General features: G+C 38.9%; 1 protein-coding gene across 1 annotated transcript; it reads right to left on the bottom strand.

The window, feature by feature from the left end:
- Positions 1–385: 385 nt before the first annotated feature.
- LOC140922287 (uncharacterized) lies at positions 386–6,518 on the bottom strand. Its single transcript, XM_073372287.1, has 6 exons — positions 6,452–6,518; positions 4,859–5,008; positions 4,041–4,160; positions 3,337–3,447; positions 1,653–1,866; positions 386–827 (listed from the first exon to the last, which is right to left on the bottom strand). Exons 1-6 carry the CDS (start codon positions 6,516–6,518, stop codon positions 386–388), a joined length of 1,104 nt encoding a protein of 367 aa, XP_073228388.1.
- Between the last annotated feature and the right edge of the window lie 5,249 nt (positions 6,519–11,767).

The following is an 11,767-nucleotide window of genomic DNA, read 5'->3' on the forward strand; positions in this document are numbered from 1 at the left end:
TGCAGATCGATCAATTTTATTTCAATTTTTTATGGCAATTCAAATTTTTATATCATGTGTTGTAAAACTAGATTTCGTCTACTTTACGCATGCAATGTGCGGAACTTAATCGATTTTTAGCTGTTCACGATCATGGTAACATTCAAGTTCAGTTGTATCAAGTAGATGTATCTTGAAAACCTTTATCTCAGATCATAGTTAGTTAGTTTTTCTTAATATAAAGACCTTAATTTTTCTAGTTTCTCAGCCTGACGATGTCTGATAGCGCGTAGCTAGCATTTTTTAATGTTGTCTTACTGAACACACGACTGTTCTAAGAGCTAAGAGTTGTTTTCCAAAGTTTGAAAGTTTCCAGTTGTTTCCCTATCTACCAATACATGATTGCTTAAACTTTCTCTTTGCTTCCCTTAGCTAAGTCGATTTGAAGATCTCCTTTGCTTTCAAATGTTTCACAACTTTGAGAAGCTATTTCACACATTGACTGACTTTTGATTGTAGTGTCTCTTACTCTGATCGTCTGATCTAAGTTGGACGCAATTAAATCTTCACTAAGAATTCTTTCCTTGTTTGTCGTAAATGAATTAGTGCCTGTCGGTACGATATCTTTTAACAGCATATTGTGAGAAACAGACTCTTTATCTAACAATGAAGAGTTTGAAACAGTTTCCTTGTTTACCAACATTTGAGTGCTAGGAAAAATTTCTTCTTCTACCGAAACCGCTCCAAAGCTTGAATTTCTTTCCTCCGTCTCCAGAAGTTGAGAGGATAAATTGTCTTGTTCGCCCTCTTTTTTAAATTCCTCATTTCTCTTTTTCTTCCTTTGTCTCCTACGGTAAACAAGAAATGATCAGTTAAAAGATTAGACTGCACGGGACGAGAATCTTGCGCGAAGCACGCGTGTCTAATCCTTTCTATCCTTCACAAATAAAATACTCCTGTTCCTGTAAGCATGGGCTGTTTTACTGCCCACAAGAAGATTCAAAGGATCAAAGTAAACATAGCGGACATTTTAATCTGAGCTTCTAACAACAATACAACGAAATAACGTGATTTCTGATAGGAGGTTGGGTACCAGAATTAATCCCATCTTGTGGTAGCTCTCTCTTAGTTCCGACAAAGGCTCGATGGAACATTCATCGACATTTGCACATCAGTCTCCCATACTCTACTCTTGATGCCCTCAAATTCTTGTTGGACGACTGTCATACTTAGGAGCAATTAAAAACAAAAGTAATGCAAAAATTTTGGGTGGTAAACAAGGTGTCAATTATAGGAGGAGATGTCCAAATGGATTTACGCGGATCAAGTGATTGCAGTCGCGAAAGCTAGCCAACTGAATATCCTTCATGCCAAGCACCTGAGCGGATTGTCCCGAAACAAAAAGCGCCTTTAAGCCGCGCTGCGGGAGAGAAGAAAGCGTAGAACTTCTAAAAGCAACCTTTAGCTGCAAATTTGGCGAGCTTCAACTCACATCGCGGGAGCAAAACCGTGATTGTTTTCTTCCAAGACAAAGACGAAAAGTCTTATTTGGTGCCAGGAAAATGAAAAGTCCCTGTTCGTGTGGTCAATTGAAGTAAATCAAATTCAGTGTTAAATATATAATCCCTTATTAAAAAATATTTAAGGACGGAAAACAGCCCGTGTCTTCTTACCAATAAAGAAATATTCCCAAAAGGTTGAGCGTCGCAATTAGTGATCCCATGATTGCCTTCTCTTTAGATCCAGAGTCTGTAATGTGCACGGCCTTGCGAATGACCGTTACAGGCTTGTGTCGAGGGATGGAAATTTCTTTCACAGCGTGTTGCTTTACGACTTGAAATGTGATGATTGGCTCATTCTTGGACGATGAGTCCATTCCTGAAACTTCTAAAGCAATCAAACAAATACTAATCTTATTTGAAATTCTCTCTGCCTGGAGTACGCATTTGTACTGTACGCTCTCTAATTGTAAAGTATCTTCACTACGAATTTTCTATGTGATAATTCCGCACAAAACTACTCCCTTAACATCGCTGAATCCTCTCAGAATGTAGAACGTGAATGTGGCATATATATCAACCTAGTATGGTCTTGTTGGGTAACTTCATGCAAAGCCAGTCTCAGTGCTCATTCTACTCGTCTTATGCAATGCATTTTGAACCTCTTCCCCAAGGATTTTAAAATGAAAAAATGTGAGTGCCTTTTCCCTTTTTCAAAACAAAAAGATCCTGGGATATGCGGAGTAGATGCATCTTTAAGGCCTGGGTTAAAGGTGTGTTCAAAGTATATGAATGATTAGCAATCTCTCTCGCTAGGAGACCCAGGACAAAATGAATTTTTCCCCAAAGGTAGGTTTTCTTGCGACTTCACGTTTAATTATTGTCACGTGGCACCTCACGTGACCAAAAATTGAAAATGAAGGAAATTGGCGAATTGGTGGCGAATTTACTTTGTTTAAATGGGTACTCAAATTGCATTTCTGAAAGAGGATAAACGTACCTAACTTTCTACGTTTGGAATGAATGTACATGAAATTTAAAATTTAAATTTTAAATGATTCAAGATTGAAATGGTGTTTTCCCTCATAATTATTTATTGAAGTGCAAAGGACGGTCACTCCAAGCCTCAAGTGTTAGAAATATTTAATATGAATTAGAGAAATGCTATCGCTCGATTTTTTGTTTGTAAACCGGCCACCAATTGGTCAATAATTTATGATTTTTAGCACACAATATTCATACTTAAAAATGTTAAGGACGATGAGTTCCTTATTTGTGCCAAATTCTGATTTAGCGTCATCATCTATACCGAAGTTATAGCCAATAAATCATTTTCCAAAAGTAAACCCTAAGTCACAGGCCTTAAACTGCTTGAGATCTTATACTGCCTATGTCTTCGGTAATTATTTTATATGTAATACATGTATGTTTCTCACAACATAAGCTACAATTTCATAGTTGTTGAGAATCAAAAAGGTAAGGTAAACCAGAAAAAGGCCCAAAAGGTCGGAGCTTATCCCGGTTTCCCTAGCATGAAGCATGCCTAGGAGTATTGCTACTCCCCCCTGGACAAGTCCATCGCAGGTTTACCCTCAAGCAGTATGTCGCTGGTACCCATTTATACACCTGGGTGAAGTAAACAACAAAGTGGAGTAACGTTTATTGTCTAAGGGACTAAGCGACGGGCGAGGCTGGAAACCCGAACCTCTAGATCTAGAGTTCGAGGTGTTAACTGCTCTGCCACACATTCCTGAAAGGGTATACTAAATGATAAGCTAAATTGGCAATATCGCGTTCTTCACGATAATCAGGGATTATTCGATTCATTATATGTGAAATACGCTATAATAATTCCTACCTGAGCAACTTTTGCCTGAAAAACCGGGTTGACAAGTACAATTAAAACTGCCAGGTGTGTTTTGACAGATGCTGTTATCTGGGCACGGCTTCATCTGACATTCATCAATATCTGAGAAATGAACAACGTTCAATGAATGAAGCCTTTAAAAAGCTTAGTAGGCCACAGTATGTTCGACATGAACCCTCGACCTGTCCATAGTGATATTTAAAATTTATTGAGCCTTAGACATATGAGAGTGAAGCATTAAATGTTGCTTTTTGATCACCTAGTATGTTAAAAAGCGCACTATAAATGAATAAATTTATTATTATTATTGAAGGTATGATAGTTTACGTAACTCGATGACGTCATCTGATATGGAAATCACGTTATCATATCATGAATCCGCCATTTTGAATTCTCTCGAGTTAGGAAGGTACTAGAATTGGGGCAAAATAGATGATAGATAATGCCTTGAATATGCAATTTTCTCCATATAAAGAGAACTTTAAATTTCACGAGGTGTGGCAATAAAAACAACGATTGCATCTTGTCACATATGGTGTCATATCGGCTAACCACAGCAAACAATTGCATCGAGTTGGATTAGATCATCAATCCAATATTTCGCTTGATCCCCTGAAGCTTGGTAAGTGAACCGGACTCGGTGCATCGCAGAGGAAGCACTGGTAAACTCCTGTTTATGTACACGGAATACTTACCGACATCGCATTGTTTGCCCCTATAGCCCTTCCGGCAATGACACGAGTAGCTTCCAAGTGTGTTAACACAAATAGCCCACCATCTGCACGGAGAGAACGTTGCACCGCATTCGTCAATGTCTGCAACAAGAACAACGGTTTGGTAGAGTATAGGCTAGGGATTGTGTCGAGCTTAATAGACTTTTTTAGCGTGTATGTAATGTTTTCCCATTTAAGACCATAACTGTTTCTTTCAAATATCGTCCTTTGACGTGTATTTACTCGGAAATTGAATGCATGATTTATGAAAAGACAAAAGGCAAATTCCCCGGGGAACATCACGTGGTTTAAATTGGGAAAACAAAAGCTAAAAAGGTCTATACTCGAGTAATGACGTCTTGCTGTCAACGCCGTCAATTAATACAGAGGTGCAATGCAGTGAATGAGGGTGGTGGCAGATGACAAACAAATTTTTATGAAGAGCAAGTGACGGCAAAGGAATATTAAAAACAACAACGTAACCTGAAACAGAGCGAGCTGCAAGCCATAAACCTTATGACTGTTGCCAATGTAACATGTACACATAAGTATACAGTCCGCGATATTTTTTATTTTGTGTTTTTGTTTTGTTTTGTTTCCTTTTAGTTTGTTTTCAGTTTAACATATCCAAGCAAACGAGTTATTCCTATTTCTTACGTATCCAGAATCAATTAATGATATCTTGGTATTTTTCTTTCCTCTTTATATCAGGCAGTAGTTCTAGAACAATTTGAAAGGAGACAAAGATTCGCACATTTTTTTTTCATCGGTGCATGCGCAAATACCAGTCTCTCCCTTACCAACACATCCGCGCCCGCGAACTTTTTTCCAACCCTTTCTACAAAGGCATTTGTATTCTCCCGGCCAGACCATTCCCGACAGCACCCGCGGAACGCAGTATTCACTTGGCAAACACTCCGTTTTGAAAAACTTGCAAGCATCGTGAGCCCCTAAAAATCAAACGAAAAATAGTATATGGCATATCAGAGTGGAAACTCTTCGCTCGCTTTCTAAGGGTGCGTTCGATTGGGAAATCTGGATTTAGATTTTAAAATCCGGATTTCGGATTTACAATCGAACGCGAAATCCGAAAACGGATTTCAACGCTGAAATATTTATTTTTTGGATTTTCCTTTTTACCGTTGGATTGGGAAATCCGAAAAAGGATTTGAAAAACTGTCCTCTGGAACAGTGGTCTTGCATGCACATAATCAGTAAAAAGAAGACCGCTGTTCACGAGAACAGTTTTGCAAATCCCGTTTTTCGGATTTCCCAATCGAACGACAGAAAGGGAAATCCAAAAAATCCGGAATTGGATTTCTTAATTGAAATCCACCCCGAGGACGGATTTCTCGGAGGTAAAATCCGTTTTCGGATTTCGCGTTCGATTGGGAAATCCAGATTTAGATTTTGAAAATCTAAATCCGGATTTCTCAATCGAACGCACCCTAAGTATACAGCATTTATATTGACAGATTTTGTTCATTTTTTTTCTTTATTTTTCCTTTACATCGCTGATTTCGAATAGTAACTTTTGGTAAAACAGCAAAAGCAATAAAAGCGTCCACTCAAGGAAAAGTAGGGTTAAGCCGCAATTCCAGTTGACTGAAACAAATTCAAACACAAGGGACCATCTGTGAACATCTGCACCTTCTTAATTAATTTCCTAAGGTTTTCTCATTTTATGGCAGTTTTTTCGCGCAAGGTAAACATTATTGTTGCCGAGCAATTAAAAAGAAGTACTCTTAATAAAACTTCGTTTTAAAAGGAACACCTTTCCTTGTTGTACAAACACTTAGAGGGGGTCGGCCAAATTTTATCTGTATGTTTATAAAGAAAGCTCCTTTTGGGTGCAACTTTCGATAACTGCATACGATCATTTGAATCCCAACATTTCGCCATCAAGTTCATCTTTTTTCTTCAAATGGTTTCAATGTTTTCTTCAATCATAATTTACACCACTATTCCAATCTACCTTTACAATGTTTTGGGAAATCTAATGGTCATAGTCATTATTCAGAAAAACAAGAGGCTACGGGAATGTCCGAACACCTTTCTTTTACAAGCTCTTTCAAGCGCCGATCTGTGCTTTTCAGTCGAGGTTTTGACCAGCTTCGTTCTCCTTTCAAAAGACGCCTCTAATGCGACTGCCGATTTTACTTTCGACGCATTGAGCTCAATTTATATTCTTGCAACCTTATCAATGGAAAGGTACTATGCGATTCTCAAACCATTTGTGCACATGAGAAAAGTGACGAAAACTTTCATACGTAAATTAGTGTGCGCAATATTTTTTGTGGCAGCTGTTTTAAGTGCACCGGGTTATTACATTACCTTTGAGAGATATTCAAGTGTTGCCAAAGAAAGAGCAAACAGGATAACAAGAGCCTCACGTACAACCACTTGGTTCGAAACTTTTAACACGACGTATTCAATTGTTCTTTTCATATTTGGCTTCATTTTGCCGACTGCGTCTATGGTTTTCTCTTATTCACGAGTTATTTGCTATGCTTGGTCTAAAGCGGAACCGAACGTAAATGTTGCGCTTTTGAAAGCCCGGAAAAAGTTGACGAGCCTTTTTATTCTTGTAACTGTTGTATTCTTCGTTACTTGGTCTCCTGCTTTTGTGCGGATGATTGTGACAGGATATCATGCAGACGACCAAAAAACCTTGAAATTCGAGTTGCTGTCGATGTTGATCGCGCTCGTTGGCTCAGCGGCGAATCCTTTGATTTATACCATGCGCTGCCCGAAGTTTCGCCAAGAAGTTGTTAAGCTATTTAAATGCAGTCGATGTAAGCGGAAATTACCACCTCAGCTGCACTGAGTAGCTGTAGATGGGGCAAACAGGAGTTTTCTGAACTTAGTATAACAATTACACTGAGCCTGCCGTAACTATATCGTGTTGTTTGATAGCCTTTACACAAATAGAAAAGGGAGAATCAGTCCTTTCATTTCAAACGTAATACCAGAGAGCCTCAGTATCAGTGAGTATCAGGCGTTTATGGGGATAGGGGCCGTGGTGTGGGGGGAAGGGGGGTGGGGAGGAGAAGAGAGAAACGACAACGGGAGATTAATTATATATCAAGCGGCTGTTTTTAATGTATACTAATCATTTGACAGTCGTCGTATTTCACTCGCTCTTTGAAAGACATATATTTATATCGGCCCAAACCTTTTTTTAAAAAAAAGCTCCTTAAGGGATTGAGGCTCTAGTTGACTGGCTAAAACTGAATCAATGTGTGGGAGGGTGGAAGGCTTCCATAAAAGCGTCACTTTGTGTTAGGCGTTTCTCTCCCTTCGCTTTTTCCCCTTTTCGCTTCTCTCTTTCCCTTTGCTCCCTTGAAACGCCTGATACTCAGGCTACTCTTGACAAACCCCTAAGGAAGGCCAAATTAAAAGCAAAAATATAAACATATTCTGATTATCATTTTGTAAAATATAGAGTGTTTTCACTCACGTGGCCTGCATCTACGCAAATTTATTGAAACAAAAGAAAGCGTTTGCATAAGAAAAGAGTTCAACTCCCAGAGGATTGGTTTGGGATACCAACATGGCCGCCGTTTCATTGTTTTGGGACACCAATATGGCCGCCGTGACGTCATGTGAAAACGCTCTATAGGGTAAACGGAAATACCGCGACATTGTGGAGGGTTTCAGCTTGTCCGTATCCACGACGACCCAGATACTTCGATCCAGTAATATTTTCCTTTTTTTGTACATACATGTATAATGTGTAATTACCTTCCAGATATACCTGACCAGCATAAAAGCTTTGCTCTACTTGATTCACACCGAAAGATGCAAAAAACGTTTTAGCTCTAAATTTCAGTATAGTGCCATGGCCATTTTGAGTGTATCTTCTGACCAGTCCTTGCCAAAGTTCGCCCTTGTTTGCCTTTGAAAACTGCGCAAGGATGATTGAGTTTAAGCCAAATCCCCAGCCAGAGTTTATATTGGGCCTCTGTTCGCAATAAACGTGGGTCTTTATGAGTGGAAAAGGAATCACGTAAAAGTCGTGAATGTCTTTTTTTTCGTCGGGCGAGAAACACAGTCCATGGGGGGTCCAGCCACACATCCAGCCGCGAGACCACGACAAGTTTGCTGTTTTGCCCAATGGATTCGCATCATGTAGAACTATTGCTCTTCTGTTTCCTTTCCCTAGATAAAAAAAAAAATAAATGCAATCGAAACTCTCCACAACAACCACCTTGGGGACAGACGAAAGGGGCCGTTGTAGAAAGGTGGCCGTTTGTAGAGGTTCCATTGTAGAAATACTGTGAGAGACCCTTTTAAGCGGAGCTCCTTTGGCCCTGAAATCACGAGCCGAAGGGAAGTGATTTACAAGCTTTAACTTTAAGTAAAACGGAAAATGTTTCAGTTTTCTATGAGTTTACCGGCACAATAAACCATAGGGTTTTAACCAATCAGACCACGCGTCCTATCTTAGTTATTTTATAAATTGACTTGGATAACCGGGAGAGAGCTAGAGCGAAAAATAAATAACAATGGGGACGAATTTCGTTAGTCGAAAATTTATTTATATAACGGCGGTGAGAAAATGAGAAATGCTTGCGGCTATTAAGGTGAAAAAGAGCGGCAGTGAAAAAACAGCGTAAACAGGAACGCAAACATTTCCGCCATAAAACGTGTAAATAGGAAGTTTAAAGTAGTTTTACGTCTTAGTCCTGCAAAACAAGGGCAAGGAAATGTACAAAGAGATGTGCTGCACGTGCAAGGTCGTTTTTTTTTTGGAAATTAGAAAAAAAAGTGTGCTGCACGTGCAAAGTTGTTTTTTTTGCTAATTAAATCTATTGTTGTTGTTTTCTCCGTTCCCCTTGTTTTCACCTTGTCTTTAGTATTACTCGATTTTATATTTTCTTTGAGGAATTTATAAATATTAAAGAGAGCTTCGCTTTTGGCCCTGGCTAAATCTAAATATTCTATATTCTCTCTGTTACACAGGTGATTCGGAAAAGATGTTAGTTCTCTAGATCAGAAATAAACAGGCCGACCTGAACTCATGTCCCTCCTATTAATTGTCACAGAAACTCTCCGACCTAACGACTGGTGATATGTTCATGTGGGAAAGATCTTCTATGTTGCGGCTAGGATTGGATTGATCATTACGGTGGCCTATATGCCCAATTATATAACACTATGCTGTAACAATAAAGCTACGATGATTGATTAGTTAAGTTTGGCCCTAAAAATTGTCTATAAGAGGATTCGCCTAGAATCCAATACGGAATTGGATTCTAGATTCCAGATTCCATTGAGTTACTGGATTCCAGCCTTTGTCAGTGGGACTTGGATACTGGATTCCAATCGCTAGTGTGATTCCGAAATCCACAATGAAAATTTTCCCGGATTCGGGATTCCACGAGCAAAAATTTCCCTGATTCCGAAATTGGGATTCCTTTCATGGGGAGAGAAGATCAACATTGTCTTAAGCATGACACAGTGCTAATATTGGCATAGTGCTACATTAAAACTAGATAAACTGAAAATAAAACTTCGCCTCATGCAAGTGAATCCAGCACAGTCTTGGATTCTGGATCCACGCCGTGGATTCCGGATTCCTTGGTACTGGTGTTTAGTCTTTGTCACTGAAACTTGGATTCTGGATTCCAATCTTGAAAAGGATTCCAGATTCCTTGAGCTATATTTCGGATTCCAAAGCCCGGCATTCCGCATTCCAGAAACAAATTTTCCCAGATTCTGAATTCCACCAGCAAAAATTTCTTGGATTCCGGAATCTGGATTCCCTTATATGGGTCGAGAAAGTGAACATGAGTACAGCCGCTTCTCCTCGCCCTCCATCGCTTGGGAGGTTTCGCGCCGGAATACATTTGGGCAACCTTCAATTCAATAGAGAGGAGAAGTCGCTACGTCACGTCGCCAAGGTAGCAAAATTTCTGGATGACAACAAACCGAAAAACAGTCACTTAAAATTGTTTCTGACTTCATCGATCTTGTTCAGTTTCAATTAATTTGTCAAATGTTGCCTAAATTTAGTGGAGTTAAATCGGAAAGGACCGTATTTAAATTTAGAAATGTCAAAAAAGCGTGATGCAGGTGTAAAGTTGTTGTTTTGCTATTCTAAACTTATTGCTTTTTTGCCGTTCTCGTTGCCGTCGCCGTCGTCGTTGCTTAAGCTCCCCATAGGCCATTTTCACAATGACGACATTTGACTACAACTACCAGAATTCATTTCGTTTTTGCTTTGTTATTGAAATTTGTCAATTCCGCTGAGGGTTAAAGAACAATAGTCCTAATTTGCACAAGAAAACAACAAACTTAAGGATTCTGGTAGCTGCAGTAAAATGACGTCATCGGGCAATTGTCCTATTGCTGTGATCCAAAAATTTTGCTACCATGGTAACATGACGTCACACTTCTTTCTATTCAAATTGATGATCTGGAAAGCGCCCATCCCTTACACGTTCATTTTGCTGCTCTCTGAGGTTTATTAAGGTTCAGTGAGACTTAAAAAGTAGAAAAGAGGTGTAGTCTTTGGTGATTTTTAGCAGGTTGTTGTGTCGATAACACAGGGAGTGCACTTTAAATATCGCATAAAAGCATGATAAAAACGATAGTAGCTTTGCGGTTTCACAACTTTGAAATACAACCGAGCTTTAAAAAGGGTTACAAGGTTAAGATATTAAGAGTCTGATCACCATAAGAGCTACAACCGCAATTAAATAACACCATCAGAGCTTTTCAGAAAATGTAAACTAGACACAATAAATAGTAAGCAAGTAACATAAACATTAAGTAATGAATTACCTGCTACACAAAATAATTGTAAAAGAACTTTGGAATAGTCGTAAGTAATAACTTCACCTTTTATAACAAACATTCCGTGCGCTACATCATAGTTAGTGGAAGAGACTGGTTATGAAAGCTGGCAAACATCAAAGTTGGGAACAACGGTGTTGTTGTTTATGCTGGAAGCTCACTGACCGTGCATAATCCCTTGTTTTTTGTTCACAAATTGTGACGGAATAAATTAATGCGATGTTTCTATTGGTCAGTAAGTTCAAAATGATAGGAATGGTTACATTCATCTAAATCTTACTCTATTGCTAGTCTTACAGTACACTTTTATTAATTCCAAACACCCTGCTCTTTTTATGAGAGATTGGAAAAGCTACAAGGTTCTATACTACTACTTTAAGTAGAAATTTCATGAGATCGTACTTACACTCCACATCTCCTGGCTTTTCGTCCGGGGGAGAATAATAGACAGAAGCACTAAAGGTGGCGAATAATAAAGGAAAAAATATTGACGATAATACTTGGAGAGGCATTGAAGTTACTAATGATCTAAATTGATTGCCAACGTAAAGCTTTTGAGCGCGCGCATTAGAATTGATTTTTACTGATTGTCTACGCACTGACTGCTCCAATAGATCGGCCTCAGATGACGTCAGAGAGGAAATACCCAAACCAATCAGAAGACAATTAGAACTCAAACGAAAATCTAACCGAAGAAGTGACGGGTCAAGTTATAGTTTTTTTTTGGTTTTTCTTTCTCTTGTTCGTTTTTTGTCGTTACTGCTGCTTTTTGCTGGAGGACTTCATAAAATTGTTTCTGTCGATAATTTCCCTAGTTTACTTCACAGCCGTTCTTTATTTTAACGGCTATCCTTCCTTTCAAGATTGCCTCTTGTCTAGGCATTCTTGTTTGCACTGGAAAGGTTCAT

The sequence above is a fragment of the Porites lutea genome, chromosome 13 (assembly GCF_958299795.1).
Source record: "Porites lutea chromosome 13, jaPorLute2.1, whole genome shotgun sequence".
Lineage (NCBI taxonomy): Eukaryota > Metazoa > Cnidaria > Anthozoa > Scleractinia > Poritidae > Porites > Porites lutea.